Source organism: Melanotaenia boesemani, chromosome 6 (genome assembly GCF_017639745.1).
Source record: "Melanotaenia boesemani isolate fMelBoe1 chromosome 6, fMelBoe1.pri, whole genome shotgun sequence".
In the NCBI taxonomy this organism is placed as follows: domain Eukaryota; kingdom Metazoa; phylum Chordata; class Actinopteri; order Atheriniformes; family Melanotaeniidae; genus Melanotaenia; species Melanotaenia boesemani.
The window spans coordinates 33,519,662-33,539,875 of record NC_055687.1 but is presented as its reverse complement, the minus strand read 5'-3'; the positions used below and the strand labels follow the sequence as shown (position 1 = coordinate 33,539,875).

Sequence of the window (20,214 nt, the reverse complement as noted above, 5' to 3'; positions counted from 1 at the left end):
AGTCCAATGAATGAAAAACAGAAGCTCTTCTAAAGTAAATGCCGAGCAGAGCAGCTGTATACTGTAAAAGCTGCAGGAACGGCTGGGTTTGGATTGTCAATCAACACTAGGGCTGCAAAATGAAATGAGAAAACAGTCCAGATTTCTCACCATTATGGCTGTTTGGGCTGAAGTTACGTTTTACAGGATATTTTGTGTAGGGTGGTTATGTCTTCTTACCCTCAGTAACATTTTCCTCTCCCAGGAACTTTTCATTGAAGTCGATGTTTTTCAGCAGACTGTTCTCAGACAGGGCCTTCAACGCAGACTCTGGTTTACTCTCGAGCAATCTGAAAGAACAACCGTTTTGAACAGGCATAAACTTCATTGATCAGAGTACTACCCAGTGGTGCTCCTGCATTAAATAGAGTTCAATGAAAAACCAGAACCATTTTCTCAGCAGTGTTTCCTGAGGGTGGTTCAGATTTAATTATCAATAACCCACAACTGATTCCCAGATCTGGTTACTTTATTCTTTCAACATTAATATTTTATTAGAGAAGCACATATTAAATCAACTCATAACATAAAGGTAAAGATTGCAAGGTCTTACTTCCTGTATTGTTGCCTGGAGACTTCATCTCCACAAAACAGACAGACTGTAGCCAGCAACGGACTGGCTGACTGACACAGGCGCTGCTCTCTTTGGGTGGACTTTACTAACACGGTGATCACCTGAAACCATGAGAACAAGAATCTAAGTAAATGAATACAACACACACAGAAATTAAAGGAATTTAAATCTATTTTAAGATAAATAGCTGCAAGAGTCACACAACTGATTGGTGGAGAGTAGAAAGCAAAAATAAGCAGAGTTTTTAAAACATTGAGTGGGCATCTTTGTTGGCAGGCAAGAAGCTCCCAGTTTGCTACTGAATGCAGTTATCATCCACATCTAATGCTTAAAAACAAGCACTACAAAAGATCTGCCTGTGAAAAGAAAAAAAGTGAGCCACCAGCAGGCCCGGCTCGGTATGGGTCGGTTTGGTAAGTCCGGATCTCTGTTGCGTTTCCACAACCAGCCGTACTTTTACCCAGTAGGCGGCGAATCGGTCAAATATCACCAGATGCATCAGCTACATAACAGTGTGATGTCATAGTGGCGTGACTCCTTTCTTGAATTGCAGCGAAGAACGTGAAACAGAACCAAAGGAGAACAGTGGACACTCAGCAGTTTGTGTCCTCACTTGGCTTTAATTAACTTTGAAAAAACACTGTATATTTAAACATGGTGCTGTTCCTGCTTTGTTCTAATTACTGAGTCACACAGGAAGTGATGGCTCTTTTGACCAATCAGTGGATTGCAGCACGTCAAGTTTCCTTTTGGGTCAGATCAGGAGGACTAGGATTTCAACAGAAGTGTGTGGGTCACGTTGGATATTTTTGTTAACCTTAGCATTTACCTGTGAAAATGCAAAAAAAAAAACAAACAAACCATACCGACCCATACTGAACATCTGTACTAGGGATGCAACGATTAGTCAACGTTGTCAACAATAGTCGACAATGAAAATAGTTGCTGAATTTACCCGTCATCTATTGTTGGCAAGAAAAAAAAAAAAAAAAAAAAAAAAAAAGAGAAAAAAAAAAAGAAAAAAAGAGTGAGACATCATCTTTTCTATCTCTGAGAGTTGCACATGCACAAAGAAAAAAAAAAAAAAACTACAGTGAGACATCGGCTGTATCCGAATGTGCACCCTACGCCCTACATAGTGCCCTGAATAGGGGCAACACCATTTTGCAGGGGTGTCCGAATGTCCAAAGAAAAAAAAAAGTAGGGCACTCAAAATTACCCATGATGCATCTTGAAAAGTAGTGAGCATCAATGGTCACTAGAAGGGTCAATATAGACCACAATGCATTGCGGGCAGAAGCTCAACATGGCGCAAGGAGGCGAAATAACATTTTTTATTGAATAGATATGCAGCAAAGAATAAAATACAACATAAGGAATAAAAATAAAAATATTTACACACAACTTTGGATTGGATTTGGAATAACATCTTCACGTGCATTGTGGTTGCCGTGGTGACGGCTGGTTGTCATGTGATTTGCGGCGAGCAAAAATTAAGAGAGCTTCGTGTTCGAATCGCCAAGAGAATGAGTATGTTGAGAATGTAGTGTGCTATGTAGAGCAGCCCTAAGTAGTGAACGAGGGGTTAGGTGGACATATTCGGACACAGCCATCGTCTTCTTTTCTTATTTCTGCTGACAGTTGCACATGTGCAATAAAGTCCGCCAGGGGAAAAATATGGCAACTGATGAGGGAACAAAATGGTGGCAGAGGACGTCAAAAGTCTGGGATAACTTCACGATAAACCTATAAAGTAAATTAAATACATGTGAGATTTGTAAAGCGGACCTTGTGTACCACGGAAGTACGTCTGCAATGCTCGAACATTTAAAGAGGAGGCACGTCGGACTTACATAACCTCATGCAAAATTTCAAAGCTGAAAGTGAAATAAGATCCATTTATAATAATCATGAGATACATAATACGATTAGTCGACTAGTCGTTTTAATAGTCGATGACTAATTGACTATCAGAATAGTCATTAGTTGCAGCCCTAGTTGAAACAGGGCTTTGGGGAATACAGGCTTGTGAAGGAGCTCCGTTTCCATGGTGACTGGTTCCAGGCCTACTTTGGGCTCAGTGTGACATGGGATCTGATGATGCAGACCAGTTACTGTTGGCCAATTTCTCCAGCGGAATAACTGGCAATTTATCGAAGGCAGGTTACTCATGTGGTAGTAAGATTCATCAGTACAATAATCAACACACAAAATGAGCTTCTCCTCCATTTTGCCCTCCATGTCGGACAGGAGGCTGCAGCAGTCAGAATGCATTCAGCTCTCATCCAGCTTTTCTGCTTCATATGGGATCAGACCCTCATGAGCAAAGTCCACATTTTATAATTGATTCGAGTTTTGTCATTCTGTTCATGTTTCCTACATCATAGGGGCGTACTAAAGCCTGGATAGTAACAACAACTGTCAGGGAAGGAATCAGGAACATGTGGATTTAACATAATTGTATTTGTCCTAATGGAAAAAAAAACAATTATGAAGCAGCAGATTTTGAAGACAGATGAAAGAAAGACTGGTGGCACTTGACAAATTTATGGACGTGGTCTAGCCCTGTCTTACCTCCTGTGTTCTTTCCTTCAGTACAAACTGTGAAGGGGCCAGGCTGATGACAGAGGGCTCCATCACCGATCGGGTTGGTACATCAGAGAAAGCAACAGCTTTGATGAAGGCTGCTCTGGAGCCAGTGTTCCTCACGCACAAACACACTTTGCTAACACGTCCCACAGCAATATCAGTCAGTGCTGCCACATAACCATCTGCCTGTTTCCTCTGGTCCTCCAGGATGATGTTGCTCGTTCCACCGTAGCCAGACAGTGGAATCTGATGAAAGGAAATAAAATGATTAAATAAGAGAAATCTGTGAAGTGGTTAATGGCTTTAGCAGCAGAAGTTAGAGAGCAAAGCAAAGCTGTATCAGTTACATCCTCACAGTAAATTTGACTCCTGGTTGTGAAGGCCGGACCCCAGACTGTTTGATCTCCAGCTTGGCCAACATGCAGACCACCCTCGTGGGAGCAAAAAGCAAGTGGACCGTCACATCCTCTCTTGGACGAATAGACAGCTCTCCATGATGGGTTAGACGCTCTTCAAGGCTGAACATACTCTGGAGCTGAGAAACAGTTAATATTAGCTCAATCATTAAACATGTTTATAAGATCTGAAAAGTTCTTGTTTTGGCTTCAAACACTCCAGGTTTGGAGACTGAAACTAAACCCTCTGCGTGAACTTCCAACCTACACGTCAACTTGGAAGAAAAGATTGTGAGAAGAAACAGACATTTAAGGAGAAAAACCATACAGTCTACCTGGAAACAATCTTGGTCTTGACCACGAATAAGCAAACGCAGCTGCTGTGTGGCACTGGTCGAGTTGTTCCTTAGAACCAGCTTCTGTTGGCTAAAAACCATGCTGTTAGTTGCTGTGCTGGGTTAAACCTGAGCTATAAATCATAAAAGTTATTTTGAAATTAGGAAGTCTTTATTTATGTAGAATAGTCAAGTTAAACATTGATCAGGTTCAAATTTAATACAACACGTCGATTCACCTCTCTGTTGTGCTGCCTTTTACTTCCCGTAAATGGGTACAAATAAATTGTGCATTTTGTTGAGATAGCTTCTGAGGAACAACAGCCCCTGTAGACGCTCTCCGTCCCCTCTCATGAATAACATTAAACAAGCCTTAATAGAATAAGATGGAACACTGGGCCTAGAATTTTTTATTGATTATTTTCCAGTGAATAATTGATACCTAGACAGTGTTCTGAAAGCAAGCAACAGTGAAATTATTAAAAAGCAGAAAAGTTGCCTACACAGCTCGTCCCAGGGTGACTCCTCCCCAGGCCACGAACTGCTTATTAGAGAGGATTGGTGGGACATCGGTGGTCAGAGCTGGGCCATGGACAGAAGCGGAAGGTACTGCTGGTTTTCCAGAGCCAGGAGGGGTTACTTCTCCTTTCAATGTCACTTCATATTGAGGGCCTGACGGCAGCACCAGGATGGTGAGGAGGCTGTCAGATAATAATAAAGTTTATTACAGTCAGTGAGATTAGATAGTCTGAGATATCAGATACAGAGTGTAGACTGATGCAGAGCAGAATTCATCAAGAAAAGAAGCTTGGTCAATATAAATCTATATAGAGTTTTATAGGCTACAGTTATTTATTTTTCGGTGTTAGATTAGGCCTTGTACACATGAACACAGTGTTTTACAAAAATGCAGCTCTTGGTACTAGAAACTGAGAACCTTCAAACATGTAAAACTCCAGGTACAACATAACACTGTACAGAGGGTAGCTAGGGTTTATACACATGCAATAGTTCATGCGTCACTATAACTTAAGTTTAACATCAGAACTGGTGCCCATTTCCCATGCATATATATGGCAGCAGGATAGGGTTAGAACCAGGCAGCACGACAAAACTTCATACGTCTGAATACATGTTCAATTACTTTCACTATCATTACTAACAGAGCACATGTGAACGTGCTACAGAGGTCACTGTGACATGATCAAACACAGAACAAACCGCTAACTGGGTGGTTTTGGATGAAATTGAAAACTATCTGTTTTTAAGGAATTAAATGATTGTTGCTGCAGAATAAAGACCAGATTTTGTCTGAGATGACCTCTTTTACCCTCACATTGTCTGCATGACAGGAACGCTGTCAGAAAAGTAAAATACACACATATACAACTGTTTAGCAGGTGAGGGGGGGTTAAGTATTACATGCCGTTAGATTTGGAGAATTATTATTATGTACTCTGTATTATGTATCCTGTGTACAGCTTTATTTTTTTGGTAAAAACCATAAGAAAAAAGTAAAGTGAGCGTCTGTACAAGGCCCTAATCACAGTTGTTTGTGAAAAGAAATAAAAAGTTTAATTATCAGTTCCTACATTATGCCATTACAACCCTCTGTATCGTCGTTGCAGCAGAGAAAAATTTTATTTCAAGTCTGGAAACTGCATCTGACATTTAACACAGATGACCATCGTCAAATTCTATTAATCGTTATAATTTTTCAAACACCAATATAAACTGAAGTTGCGATTTCATTAAAACAGTTAATAGTCAGTTTAATTCTTGTAAGAACAAGTATCCCAATAAGAACTGCTGGACACAATAACCATTCGTCTACCTTTCTTTACATTTCCTGCTATCATTTGTTTTGAACGACACCACAATGTTTCGCTCCTCTCCCACTTTCAGCAACAGCTCATCAGGTGTCGTGGAAAAACTATCACCATCTTCACTGCACTGCAAACAGAGGAGTGAAGGAAACAAAAATCAATATTAAAAAGACAGAAAACGAGAGAAAGAAGACGACAAAAAAAAAGGTCACATTTTGAGTCCAAAATGTCAGAGGCTTAAACAAACCCCTGATGTAATAAGAAAAGTAAAGGTCAGAATTACCTTGAGTTTCAGGTGCACATCAATGTTTCCTGCATTCTTTAACGGCAGCATCTGCTGACTACATTTACCCACTGGAGCATAAAGGCTGAGAGTCTAGACAAAAGCCAATACAAAGAGCAGTTACTACCAACGCTACACTGGAAGAGAAAGGTTGAATGTCATATGCCATTAAAAGTTAGTATGAACTCCAACTAAAAGACAAACAGCCTCTATTGGAAATTTAATTATTTCATTCATTCATGTATTATTCTAAAACAGAACTTTTGGCATTTATACTCTATGCTGATCTAATGATCCGGATCAAACTCAGTGAGGTTAATCCACTCATTGAATGAACCGCAAAAGTTTCAAATGGTGTATTAAATTTAACAAAGTTTTCCTACATGAAACTCAGTGTGATAACAGCCACATGACAGTTTAGCTACCTGCAGGTCTTTAGGAGCATGGACCCTTGCAGTTCCAGACCTGGCCTTGAGGCAAATACTTCTGATAACATGACTTGGACCAGGGGAGTCCACTTCAATGTCTACCCGGCCACTGTACTCATCAGCTGGACCAAGCTCGCCTGAAAGGCAAAACCACAGATCAGAAAACAAAGATCTGTTTTGCTCTATGCCTTTACTTTATTTGCAGCATAGAGAAATGATTTAAATATATTGGGTTGACTGATAAACTTATTACCTGAGGGGGTTGCATGCTTGTGAGGGGACTTGAAATGAACCCAGACAGTGAAGCTTTCTGGACTCTAAAACAAACGGTTAAATGTGTCATACCAGCCAGTTTAGCTACTGTGCACTTAAGAGAAAACCCCCCTTCATTATTTGACTAACTACTTTATTAAATATTGTGCCCAAATACCAAAGAACTTCAGAGTAAATCTGAGGACACTATCCAGCATGTCACCATTTGAATGGCAGACGTTGTCTAAAGTTGACATGATTATAGGAATGCTAACCTCTCCGTAGCTGGCATGCAACACATGATTCATCACCGAGGGACAAGAAACTGGAGTCATGAGTCCAGCTTGTTGTGTAGCCTCAGACGTTATAGGGACGGGGTGTTTGGAAAAGGTAAAGCATCGCCATGCTGTTGCATTCTGGAGGAATTAAGAGTAGAATAAGAAATATTAGAATAAAAGTGCTCATGTCAACAGAATCTGACAAATGTCTTTCACAGATCATTTAATTAACAAGTAAAAATCTAAGCAAGGTATTAAAACTACAATATTTAGTTCACAGAGTAAATATTTCATTATAAAAAGAATAAATACTGTCACTGACTTGGGTGTTATCTTCTAAGCATTTAAAAACAGCTGTGTGTTACTTAGAGGTAACTTTTAAATCTGTATTTATCCTCACACAGCTGCCACTGGAGGTCACTGTGGCTGTGTGTGAAATCACACAGTGGGCTCAGCATCAACCTCATCATAAGAACCAAGTCAAAACCTGTATTCTTTGCCTAGAACTGTTTGTGTTCTCCTCTGCTCACATTCAGGACAACTCGCATACTTTTCTCATGCCTGCAGTTATGATATGTAAAAACTCTACCCTTAGGGAGACAAACTTCTATTTATGCAACAGATTTAGGTGTTTTACTTGATTATATTATGCTATTTATGTCCAGCATCAGTGAAATCAGATGTACGGTATGTTTAATGGGGCATTGTGGGATACTTAAAGTTCTCTCTATAGGGCAAGGATCACCAACTCCGGAGCTTTTAGGCCATTATCCTGCAGGTTTTACATGTTTCTCTGCAGCAACACACCTGTTTCAAATCAAATGGCTCTCCAACAGCTTGTTGTGAGGTTTTGCTCAACCCTCCTAAATGACCCATTAATTTAATTCAGGTGTGTTGCAGCAGATAAACATCTAAAACCTACACTGGCCCAAGAGGTCCAGAGTTGGTCGTCCCTGCTATAGGGTGAGTAAAAATATCACTTTATACGAGGGCAATGCTAGTATAGTGATTTCAGACAGCCTGCATCACTCTTTTGGATCAATACGTGTTAACGCACCGCACTGATGACGAGACGGATGGGTACGGTGGCACGAGTCCTGTTGAGCAATCTCAGGGGAAGTGACTTAGTGCTGCCTCCTGGCAGGTCTCCAAAATCCAGACAACCAGATTTGCCAAGTTCAATCTGAGAATTAAAATAAATTTGAAGATATTGGCTTTAAAAAATGTCCACACGTATAATTCCTCACAAATAATCCATTTTCAGTAGTTCAACCATCTTAAATCCAAACTCAAATTTTGATGAATTTTGGGACTTAAACTGGAGACTCCTACCTCTAGTGCAGGATTCTCTGCTATGGCAACAAGCACCACAGTTTTGGCAAATATATTTGCCCTGGCAGCCAGCTCCGTGTCAGCTGATGCAGGCCAGGAGCAAACACTGAGGGTACACTGGTAGACACCAGCCTGGGGAGGGACGAACAGCACCTTCTGCTCCTCTGTACTCTTGGGGCCAATAATTGTCTTGTTCTTCACCATCAACCACTGGTAAGGCAAGCTGTCCACCTGTAGACATCAGTATGAGCAATTAAAGCACAAGTAACGTATAGTATGAGCAACAAAATGATTAAGTTGTGTCACTTGTCTGAAGCCAGCATTTTGACATTTATGTAGGCAAAATATCCAATACTGTACTTCAAATGTGAAATGTTCCAGGACACATAGCCCCCAGCTAACCTTTTCTCCATCTATAGCCAAGCTGGTGACAGTGATTGACACTTGCTGCCATCTCTCCGAGGGGTTAAAGAGGCTTAATGAGGTCTGCGAAGCAATGCCGACACAGCAGGCATGTGGGAACCGAAGCTCCTCTGGTACCACCACTTGGCCTGAGGATGAAATTGGGACAGGGATCACTGTCACCATGATATACTGCAACTTTATTCACAATGAAATCTAGACGATGTACCAAGCTCACACTGAAGAAAAAAAGTCTGATCAATCTTAACTTACATTTTAAAAGCTGTCATTATTTCTCTAGTTTCAAAAGTGTAAACAGTAGACCTGCATGCTACCTCTCAGTTCCTCAAGACCACCCGTCACCAGTGGCTCTCCACCATATTGACTGTATGGTTTTCCCATCATTCTCAGCTCCTGCTGACTCTGATGTGGTCTAGGGAGGTGATGGGACTCAGCAGCTCCAGAAATCCCAATAGGACCTGATGTTGGGTGAATGTGTCTCAGTTAGATCACTCTTTGTTGGCCCTTTCCTTTCTTTTCTGGCATTCCATTTATTTTTTCATTTTAAAGATTTTTAAAACTCGCCAACAAATCATTTACAATTATTTCTAACATTAAATTCTGTAGATAATAAAACAATATTATTGCTATAAAGAAAGAAAACTAGATGACATGCCTGTAGAGGACACAGAGTAGAGAGCATTTCCTGGTGGGCCAACATGAAAAGTACCAGGATGTAACGAAGCTTCAGATCCCAAATACAGCTGAGGTAGCTGGGAGCTGATGAGGGGCCGTCCGGTCAGGAGGGACTGAATATTTCCTTTGTGGGAAAGGTCAATCAGTCCAGGACACTGAGGCTTAAAGCTGGGGATTGGCACATAATGAAGCCCCTCTGCTGAGCAGGCAGGGGGCACGCCGAGGCCACCAGCATATACGGACGGAAATACTGATGTAGAAGTTCGCCACTGGTGGGAGCCGCTGATCTGCTGAATGTTTAGATTGCTGCAGTAACCTGAATCCACTTTTGTGAGCTGCCTTGCATTTGCTTCAGAAAGATGCTCATGGTTCTTGCATCCTGTGGAAATGTCACCTGAACAGCGGTAGTTGCATTTGCTCTGGCTGCGGGTGCAGCTCAGAGCAGAACTACTGCGTGAGAACTCTGGATTTTTACACTGCTGCGCTGGTAGTGGGTCCAGACTTTTTGAATGTTGCGACTGAACACCATCAAGGCTTTTGGGAAGGTTAAGAATATCCAGGTTAGACGGTGCATCAGGTTCCACAGGCGGAGTTGGGCTGAATCTGATGATTGTGGTACTCAGTGCCATAGATGAGTTCCTCTGTGGATACCAGAAAACACCAGCACAATAAATACCAAATGTTCCATTACAAAAACGTTTTCCACATCCACACAGAAAATCTACACTGACCATTTTATAGGTTTTGATTACAGAAAAATTAATATTTCTCAACAACTATTCTTTTATTTAATATGCACTATAAGCTCACCACATCCCTAACACTTCACAAAATGTCTTAATAGTGATCTGACTATGTCACATGTTCATGTCTCATTTAACATTAAAAGGGAACTTTCAGCCCTCCCAGCCCAAGCTCTTGCGGTACCTTATGGCCCTCAGGTGTAGGTACAACAGTGCCATCATTCGTTGAGATGTATGTGAGCCTGCTGAGACTGGGACTGGAGCAGAGAGACTGAGGTGAGAGGTCAGGACCCAGACTTCTGTCTGCAACAACGCCATTTTTTGACGTAGGTGACGACAACCTGGAAAGAAGAAAAGATTAAAAATGTTAAATGATTACCGGATCAATCAAGTTGTAATCAGTTACAAAACTAATAAATACTGTATTATCTGAATACAAACAATGCCTGCTACCAGTCAGCACTGGGAATGGAGGCCTGGCTTGGAGAAGAGTGAGTGAGCGGAGAGGTGGATGGTCTAAAGTTGCCTTGAGATTCCTCCACGCATGGCTCAGAAAACCCTTTTGGTCATTTTTAGAAGCAAGAAAAATTAATAAAATAAATATTAAGACATTCTTTTTTTTCCAATGACCCACCAGGAAATTCTTTCATGTATTATGATTACTACTGTTAACATCAGCAGTCAGACACTTACCGCATGAAGGGTCTCGTGGAGGCTGAGTATTTTGGCAGGAGAAGCCAACATGTTTCTCCACAGAGTTATGAGGTAGAGGAGCAGCGGTGAAGCTTGCTGCTGGTTTCTTCTCAGAAGAACCACTGGGTCTGTGTTGTGGCTGCTGGCCTACACTCTTCGACCTCTGGGCTGAGGGTGAGGAGGCTTTACGGCAAGGCAGGCCAGAGTGTCTTTTTCTGGAGTTTGGGGAGGTTCTGTGTAAGCTTTTAGCATTCTCATTATTGGACGTTTTAGAGATCACTTCTCCAGGCTTGACTTCGTTTTCTGTGGAGGTCCTGCCTGCACAGTTAAAGGTCTCTGCTGAAGACGCAGCAGTGCTATCAGAGGATTTCAGTTTGTCTGCTGCAGGCTTGGGTGGGGAAGATTGCCTCGAGCCTTCAGACTTTCTGGCAGCGCCGAGTGACAGGCGAGGACGTGGAATAGAGCTTTTTTTTAAGTCTCCCCTCTTTGCTGGTGACGATGCATTGGAAAGCAGCACTGCAGAGGAGTGTGTACTTGCAAGCGCCATCACTTCTCCTTTGTCCTCCTCAGTTTTTGTACTTGAAGAGAGCTGCTGATTCTCATTCTCCTGGTTCACAGGATATCCCGCTTGAGGATTCCTCTGAGAGCAGCCGAGACCATCAACCCAACCACTTAAATCAAAGGTCGTGTGGGCCTCAGAGGAGTCACTGGTGCCTGACACATCAGCCTTTTTAAGGTATTTTTCTATGTCAAAGGCGCTCATCTCTCCAGCACAGATGCTTCTCTGCAGTGTGTCGAGGATGGCACTGTAATCTGGCTCAATTTGGATCTACAGAGAAGACAAAAAATATATATGATCTTTAAATATTCATTTTTTAATGGACATTTGAAATACAACAACTACACAAATTCACCAATATGTTTAAACATTTTTGAGCAGAAAGATTTTTAAAAAACTAATTACAGTCATTTATCCTTTAGCTGTAATTATCAACCAGCCTCCTACAACACAGAAAATGAGTGAAGGGATACACTCTGGAAAAGCTGCCAGCAAGTAACCATTTCTTGTAGCGCTGGTGATCAGTGCTACAAGTATTAGGATGTCCGTCCTGGAGTTTAGAAACACCACTTTAACATCTTCTTGTACAGGGGGCAGCATGAGATACGTGCACAATAATATACAAGGACACACCAATTCTAACATGCAACAAGTCAAAATCACGGGGAAAAATTCTGCTCAAAGACTCTACCAAACATTGGAATCCAAGCAAAAATCAGTTCAAACCCTGAGCAATTATATGGGAATGTAGGAAAAACATGAGAACGCCGCTGTCCACTTTAGAGTTCCTGCTAATTTCTCCACTTCAAGTAAACCACACAAACAAGTAGTCATGTGAAAGCAGAGACTCTTCTGATTACAAATAAAGTCTGTCTCATCACTGTGGCACAAAAGATCTGGGAGTTGGCAGCCAAAACCATAAATCATGTCTTACTTTTGCTGTTTTGTGATGAAAAGCTTTATTTTATCGCTTAAAAACTCTGCTAATGTGTTTTTCTATGACTGCATTTGTTTGAAAATAATCATGAATGTCCTAGTAGTTGAAGATGAATGAGGTTTAGTATTCACTCTGTCTATCGTAGACCATCTTGGGCTTCAATTCTTTCTGGATCTTCATGGTGTTTCTAAGGTGAATGTGGGGGCAATCCCTGGATTCTCCTGACCATTGATAGTGGTGTCCATCATTAACATCAGCTGCAGGGTTACTGAGGTATTTGCCTGCGTAACACCTCTATTAAAACACTCGGAAAAACTGCTCGGGTTCATTTCTTCAGCTTCTGCACAGTTCCTCATCAGACATTACTAATTCCTAGAAGAACTGGGCTGCTATCCTCTGATTTTCACTGAAAGTAATGTGGCTTTCTTTTAGGAAGAAATAACCATTTTACTATGTTCCAGGTGAATTTACTCTGACAGAGTAACACATCTTGTTTCTGACATTTCTGTAGTAATCTCAAATGCCTCAGCTTTTCTCTGAGACCAGGATTATACATTCAGTCTTTGTAAAGATATAATTATTTTTCTGGGAATGTCATTTTGGACGGGAGACAGAAAAAAAGGCCTAGTAAAAAAAAGGTTGTGCTCTACGTAAAGTATATGTATAATATTTTGTAGAATTTGTGCTTGAAGAGCTACTAATCGATTTAAGGGGAATGGGGAGTAGTTCTGCTGCAACAACCAGTATAGGTAATAGTGCCCTTTTAGTAGTTGTGCCAAAGTTTGCTGTTTCTTCCTTCTCAGTATTCATCATTGTGAATTTTGACTTTCTTGAAATTATATGACTTTTTTTTTTGCTTTCTGTGATGCATATCAGGGTTGTAATTATAAGGCTGTGGTCTCGGTGTCAAACCTGTGTGGACCCAGATCTTTTGTCCAACTCCCCCTGGCCTTTTGTTCATGTCCTGTAATATTTCAGGTACAATAACTCCAAGTACCATTTTATCTGTGAGATTAGGTCCTTATTTCTTTTTTTAAAAACATGAGATCTCCTGCTGATTTTTTATCTAGTGTTCATTAGAAGTATGACTAGGGACATCAATAACGAACTTTTATATAACAAAATGAACAAACAGCTCAAAGCAATAGAAATGTTTACTATTTACTTAGGACATTTTGTGTTGTACTTTTCTCACAAACTTTTGTCACACAGCTGGTGCGGATGCTCAAATCCACTAACATGGGGGCCAAAAATAACATTTATGACCTATGCTTTGACTATAAGGCCTGCCTTAAATGGTAAATGGTCTGTATTTATATAGCGCCTTTCTGTACCTGGAATGATACCAAAGTGTTTTACAATATACATCACATTCACACACACATTCACACACTGATGGCGGAAGCTGCCATGCAAGGGGCTCAACCACGACCCATCAGGAGCAATTTCGGGTTTGGTGTCTTGCTCAAGGACACCTCGACATGAGCTTGACAGGCTGAGGATCAAACCGGCAACCCTCAGGCTACAAGACGACCACTCTACCCACTGAGCCATGCTGCCCCAGACTCTGTGGACACCAGGGGCATCTTGAAGAAACCCATGATGAACTTTGTGGGGTTACAGTACTTTGAGAACACACTGCATTTTTCTGTGTGTTTCCAATATCCTCAATAAAATAAAATCGATTACATATGTTCACATTCTTACATGTTGCGCTGCAGCGGGTTCCTCTGCATTCCTGCCGGCAGACTCTGGACGATTCCTCATTCGGCTCTTCTTGGACAGATCCATGATCATGGCAGCCAGCTGTGATGGGTCAGTGCTGATGGATGCATTAGCAATGGCTGAAGCAATCGTACTAATGCTCAGCATCAGCTGGCTGCTGTTATTGTCAGGGGACAAACAGCTTTGGTTCAACTCAGAGCCTGAGCCCTGGCTATGTACAGGAGGTGCAGCCCTGAGCGTACAGGCCTAAAAACAAGTGAGGTTACATTATACACCCACAGAAATCCCTCTTCAATCCTACATCAGAATATTTCACTACTGACAGAATTATCACTGTACCTCTGGTTCACAATGTTCTGGATCAGTATCCCCTTTAGGAGACATCCTTTCACCTGGAACATGGAGAGTTTTGTCGAGGTCTTCTACACAGAAATGATAAGAAACCAGGGTAAATCATTTCAAATGAACAAAAATACAAACGTTAGAAAATGACTTATTGTTACTACTAAAAACATACCTGGGTTGAGTGTTTTGTCGGCTTCACTAAGTTCCGTTGTGTCATTGTGGGGAGAATTGCCTTGAGATGTGATTTCTGAGGGACGAATTAGGGGAAATGGCTCCCTTTTCTCTGGAGAGGTAATGATGTAGCCAAAGGATGGCTACAGGAAAACAGAGTATGCTCTCTGTGATCATTTTTTTATTTTACATCATTTCTCAGAAGGACTTTAAATGCTGAGCCATAAATAAATAAAACCGCAGCTTTACATTAAATTAGAAAACGTGTCATTTTCCACAAAATGTGCTGTAATACAACTATCAGAATTATCTGTGGAGGAATCGGGATCAGGCAGTGGCTCTACATGTAACTGAACTCTTAATATGATCCAAATCTACCAATAAGACATGTTGTGCATATCTGTAAACAGTAATTACTCACCCGTTTCACTTCATCCACATCAGTGTTTCCCAAACAGCCCAGAGCTTCAGAGCGCTGCCCAAAAAACTGTCCTAAAGACAGTCGCAGGTAACTTTCATCTGCCTGCCTGAACTCCGAGGAGACCTGAGAAGCCCTCATCAGAAATTGGCCATTTGTGGGGACTTTCCATGACGAGTCACTGTGAAAGGTGTTGTTGCTGCTGGCTGGTTCAATCTGCTCCTCCTGAGTGAACAGTAACAGGCCGTGGTGCTGTTTACTCATCTTTTATGTGTTTGTAGCAAATAACGTTAATATGACACTCCCATCTAAACGCCAGAAATAGGGACAGCTTTAGATATATACCTGCATAAATTGGTGCTCCTTTTCAAAGTCCTCTTGATCCTTCACTATCTTTGCCATAGCATCACCTGCAAAAGAAGAAAACGTTGTTGGGAAGAAGAAAACAAAACATAAAAAGCCAAAGTTGTGTATTTATGGCCTTATACGTCTTTTACATGTTTTTATTACAATTGTTGAACTCACTGGCAGGTACAAAGTCCTCGATTTGAAACTGCTCTTCAACCTCAGACGTCTGCCCATCAACCTCCTTCTCAAAGCAGGAGTAGTATGCAAGGTCTGTTACCCACTGGCCTTCTTCGTTCTGGTAAACGACGTTATGAGTGGCATTTGCAGCTGAAGACAAAAACCTCATTAGTTAGAGTGTAACAAGCAAAAATAAATGCAAAAGCTAAAAACTATGACCACATACTAAATATCTTTGAGACACCTGTGACATAAACACAACCAACCTTGTTGAAACTCCAGCTCCACATTGTCCGGACAATGGTTCCACCCCTCATCTGAATCATCTTCTTCTTGGTGGAAACTCTGGGAGAAATACTTGGGTTCCAGGGAAGTCGAAAGGGGATTGTTGTCATCCTCACTGTTACCGTCTGAGGCCTCAGCAGCAGTCACATCACCACAGGGTCCTCCCCTCAGTCCTAACGAGTGTCTAGCTCCATCAGGCTCATCTAATCCATCATTGTCATCACAATCTGGTAGCAGAACCTGAGGCACAGGTTGACAACGAAAGCTATGTAGACTGCATGGTAATCAATATTTGAACTGTTATTTGAATCAGTCTATCTATCCACCTACCTATCACTATTAATAATAATCATGTTTATTTAAAAGAGTATTTGAAGACACACAACGATAATGTACAATAAAACACAATTTAAAAAGGAAAAAGTATTCCAAGGAATCCACAATGAAACACCACAATCAGTTTCCTACACTTAATACAACGTTGCTTGCTAGAGATGCAATGTCCTACAACTATGCCAGTTTAGGTATTTTCACCATTAGCTTATGTGTAAATAAATTAGGAAAAAAAATAAATGGATATTTTGGTCAAATCTCAGTTTTTTTACATGCTTCTTTGTTATACATGTCGTACCTGGGAGAGGCAAAAGCTCCCCTGGGTGCCTTGAAGGTGAGAGGACGTTAGGTTTGCTGAATCCTGAGGTCTCCTCAGTCCAGCTCCGTTCCTCAAGTAGACCGAATCCAACAAGCGATCAGCTGCAGGTCCGGAGTCCGTGCTTTCCATAGCATCCTGGTATGAAAGAAGACGACCAAAAAAACAATCCACGTGAATAAACATCATAATATTAATTAAGCCACTCAGGAAGAATGATGGTTTGACAAAGTGAAATAAAATCCATAGAATCATCAAATTATGTTGATAGTAGGGATGCACAGATACCAGTATCAGCTACCAGTATCAGCTACTGCTCCAATACCATGTGCATGCACTTGTACTCGGTATCCATAAAAGTGCTCGGATACAACATCAGTGTTTGCTATGCGCAGGTATAGCTATCTTAAATTTAAGTGGTAATTACAATCATTATTAGTATTCTTCTTTGTTATTTAACTTTTTCTTTTATTTAAAATTTTCTCCTCTAATGTTTTATTTAATTCTATTAACAAAAGTTATTACTCATGTCATGTTAAAAATGTGAATTTGGCATTATCTCTGCAGAAGAATACAGGTGCTTTGTCAAAGTGCTGAACAGAATCCACCAAAAACCACTTCCTCCTCCTTTATGAAGATTCTGACCGTTTTCAAGCCTTACATTTAGAGGATGCTGCAGGATGAGTCACATGACACATCACAATTAACCACTCAGTCATCGCATCTGGTTCACGCTCCTTACCAGTGAACTGTAATGCGATTTATTAGTACTCATGTCAGTACTCAGTATTGACAAGTACTCAAATGTAAGTACTTGTACTTTGTTTGTAAAAATGTGGTATCGGCGCATCCCTAGTTGATAGTTAATCTAGAATTCTTTGGAGTGAATGCATGATCTGGGCCTCTACTGAAAGCTGGAATTAAGTCTTTTAGGGGGTTTTGGAGGGGGTGAACAGATGCTGGTACAGGATTACAGTTATAAGCAATGTGGAAAACATAATCAGACCACAAACAGATGTCTTAACAAGTCCAACTCTAAATATCACAACAAGTGAGAAGTATCTGTTGTACATAGCTTTCTTGAAGAGGTGTTTTAGAAGAGGCCAAATCCATTTTAATTTAGTCTGTTTTTATTATTCAATAATGTAAAACCTTTTTAAATACACCAGCTGCATTTATCACCCTGTAAAAGGCAAGTGGTAGCACCAGATCATAACTGAAGGCTTCAAAGGAAAAGAGAGTAATACTTTAAGTTTTTTCCCCCTTTTCATTTCCAGATGACAAGTTTGAAGTATTTTGTGAAGGTCCATTACATAAAACCCCCAAAACATATTCATTTAAAATAAAAGACTGCAATGTGAAGAAAAATCACCCAGGTTGAAAAATACTTTTCCAAAGCACTGTATGCACACGAAGCATGTTGTACTCACCAGTGCCTCTTGTCGGTCCAACATCATGCTCCAGTTGACAGGAAGTCTCTGAGGTGCCCCAGATGTGCCTTCAGCAGAGCTGGCCTCCCCGGTTCCTACAGGGCCTACACGGTCGCCCATCTGTAAAATGAAAAAACAAATCACCACTCACATCACATATAAAATGAGACAACAGTGATATTGATGGTGACTTTTTGAGTGAGACTTTTTCCTCAAAAGGAGTCTCTAAATTTGGTTTTAACTGCATTAACAGTGGTGAGATGGTGAAATACTGTATAAATATTTAAGTAATTATGCCAATTAGGTTACTAATATTTCATGTATCACAAAAAATGGGAAAAACTCAAAGATAAGAAAGAATGAGTTGCTACAATATCCTCACTCCTACCTCTGTATGCCTGGGAAGACCGTTCCTTCCGTGACCTGGCAGATTACTCAGACCACCATTCTCATCTTCACTGACAGGACTGCTACCCACAATTCCCAGACCACGCAGGGCGTCGTAGGTGGTGTGGACATTGTTCACTGGAAGAGGGATGGTTGAAACTCCCCCATCGTTCCCACTTTCCTCACTCCCACTGCTCCCATCTCCACCTCCTCCATCCCCTGGTGTTGCATAGTGGCACAAACCAAACTGGTGGTCATACAAAACGGATCAAAGAGCTCTTTTCTCACAACACAATAACACCTTGGTAACTACCGTCTTCAGAGTTGGTCAAAATTAATAATTCAGAATTACCCAAAAGAATTGAAATGGCCAAGAGAGTCAGAAAAAACCAGAGTGTCATAGGGAAAATCTGTGATGCCGCATGTTTACACCTGTGACGGGAGGGTTGATGACCTGTCCTTCAGCAGATCTTCTATGTTCGATTCCAGACAGAGAAGGACCGCTACGGCCAGCAGAGGCCTCATCATCAGAACTGCCCCCTTCTAGGCCGGGCCTGAACGTGGGATGGTTACTTTCTCCAACCTATGAAACACAAAACTGCAGTATAACTGTGGTTCAGTCCATTCAGTTATAGTCTGTGGAGGTATGTGCGGTAGTGTGTGTGAGGCCAAAACAGGGTATTGGAGATTTAGGAAGAAAAAAAAATAATAAAATAATTTTTTATTTCTAACCAGCTGTCTGGACGTGCTTGGCAGCAGCCGTGTCCTGGTGGTATTGCTGATCCTTCTTGCCGACTCCAGCTCATCCTCCGTGTCCTCATCGCTGGCTGGACAGGAATCCATACCTGTAGCTGCAAGGCGCACATCAGGCATCTGGAAATCCTCCTGAAAAAAAGGTGCACGACATACAGTAAATCCTTACAAATCACACAATTCTACTTAATTTAATTTATATTTCTTTAGGTCAAACATTTGACTCTTAAACGTAATGATCGAACGAACTCACCTGATCGTACTGATCAAGGAACCGATATCGATACTGTTCTGCTTCTGTAGAACTCGTCTCTGATATATCATCAGAAGCAGCTGCCACCCCCTGTACATTAATACACTGTATTAATGGCCGACACAACTAAATGATTTAAATAAATAAAAAAAAACACACTTTCAGCGCTCTCACAAAACAGTATTTGCCAATCTTACTGTTCTAGGAATCTCCTGACCCTCCACTCTTCCTCTCTGCATTGCAGGAGGAATCAGTTTATTGAAGTAGACCTCCAGTTCATCATCAGGCAGATTGTTTAAATCGATGTCATCATCTGGTGGCCAAAAATATTCAAGCTTATACCAATTATACAGTACCAGTCATAGGTTTGTACACACCATGGAATCTAATGGGTAAATGAGTCCACACTTGACTGATACTGTATGTGACTCAATCACAAACCGAACAATGACGTATAAGAAACGCTAGCTTGTGAAAAAATATTCAAGTAAGATTCAGATGCTGTAAAATGAAGGTTAGTCATACCTGTGATATCACTGTTCATGCTGTCCACAGACATGAGCTTTTCATTTGCCAGGAAGCTGGCGTTGCTGCCACTGAAATGGTCGCTATCCACTCCTTCGCTCTGGTTGTGATCCTCCTCAGCTGTGGCTGGTAAGCCCTGAGTGTGTTTGGAGGAACGTAATAGAAAGGATATCATCTTGGGTCATTACAAGCTAGCCTGAGGTGAATACACCTCATATTCATTTTTTTATGCATTCAGTTAATGCATATTTTTAAAAACAGTTTATAGTCTTAGTTTATTGTTGTCCTGGCAAGTAAAAGATTTTTTGTCCAAATTTAACTAACTGACAAACAAACAAAAAAATAAAAAAACTAGTAAATGAATAAATAAAACAACTTTTTATCAGT

The 20,214-nt window shown here is 41.0% G+C and overlaps 1 protein-coding gene across 2 annotated transcripts in view; it reads right to left on the bottom strand.

Annotated features, from left to right (window-relative positions):
• cep192 (centrosomal protein 192) overlaps positions 1 to 20,214 on the bottom strand; it is a 31,678-nt gene that overhangs the window by 8,718 nt on the left and 2,746 nt on the right. For both annotated transcript variants that reach the window (XM_041989150.1, XM_041989151.1), the window contains exons 6-39: positions 19,828 to 19,963; positions 19,500 to 19,615; positions 19,303 to 19,392; positions 19,029 to 19,181; positions 18,729 to 18,879; positions 18,298 to 18,515; positions 17,910 to 18,029; positions 16,462 to 16,617; positions 15,812 to 16,070; positions 15,546 to 15,695; positions 15,366 to 15,430; positions 15,024 to 15,245; positions 14,604 to 14,745; positions 14,426 to 14,508; positions 14,069 to 14,332; positions 10,866 to 11,694; positions 10,626 to 10,731; positions 10,357 to 10,513; positions 9,410 to 10,070; positions 9,069 to 9,212; positions 8,734 to 8,882; positions 8,332 to 8,562; positions 8,057 to 8,182; positions 6,997 to 7,137; positions 6,723 to 6,786; positions 6,467 to 6,606; positions 6,042 to 6,134; positions 5,767 to 5,885; positions 4,436 to 4,633; positions 3,933 to 4,023; positions 3,558 to 3,737; positions 3,188 to 3,448; positions 593 to 714; positions 220 to 329 (exon numbers count right to left, since the gene is read on the bottom strand). In XM_041989150.1, the coding sequence (XP_041845084.1) occupies positions 220 to 329; positions 593 to 714; positions 3,188 to 3,448; positions 3,558 to 3,737; positions 3,933 to 4,023; positions 4,436 to 4,633; positions 5,767 to 5,885; positions 6,042 to 6,134; positions 6,467 to 6,606; positions 6,723 to 6,786; positions 6,997 to 7,137; positions 8,057 to 8,182; positions 8,332 to 8,562; positions 8,734 to 8,882; positions 9,069 to 9,212; positions 9,410 to 10,070; positions 10,357 to 10,513; positions 10,626 to 10,731; positions 10,866 to 11,694; positions 14,069 to 14,332; positions 14,426 to 14,508; positions 14,604 to 14,745; positions 15,024 to 15,245; positions 15,366 to 15,430; positions 15,546 to 15,695; positions 15,812 to 16,070; positions 16,462 to 16,617; positions 17,910 to 18,029; positions 18,298 to 18,515; positions 18,729 to 18,879; positions 19,029 to 19,181; positions 19,303 to 19,392; positions 19,500 to 19,615; positions 19,828 to 19,963 (6,247 nt within the window). The remainder of the gene's footprint in view (positions 1 to 219; positions 330 to 592; positions 715 to 3,187; positions 3,449 to 3,557; positions 3,738 to 3,932; positions 4,024 to 4,435; positions 4,634 to 5,766; positions 5,886 to 6,041; positions 6,135 to 6,466; positions 6,607 to 6,722; positions 6,787 to 6,996; positions 7,138 to 8,056; positions 8,183 to 8,331; positions 8,563 to 8,733; positions 8,883 to 9,068; positions 9,213 to 9,409; positions 10,071 to 10,356; positions 10,514 to 10,625; positions 10,732 to 10,865; positions 11,695 to 14,068; positions 14,333 to 14,425; positions 14,509 to 14,603; positions 14,746 to 15,023; positions 15,246 to 15,365; positions 15,431 to 15,545; positions 15,696 to 15,811; positions 16,071 to 16,461; positions 16,618 to 17,909; positions 18,030 to 18,297; positions 18,516 to 18,728; positions 18,880 to 19,028; positions 19,182 to 19,302; positions 19,393 to 19,499; positions 19,616 to 19,827; positions 19,964 to 20,214) is intronic.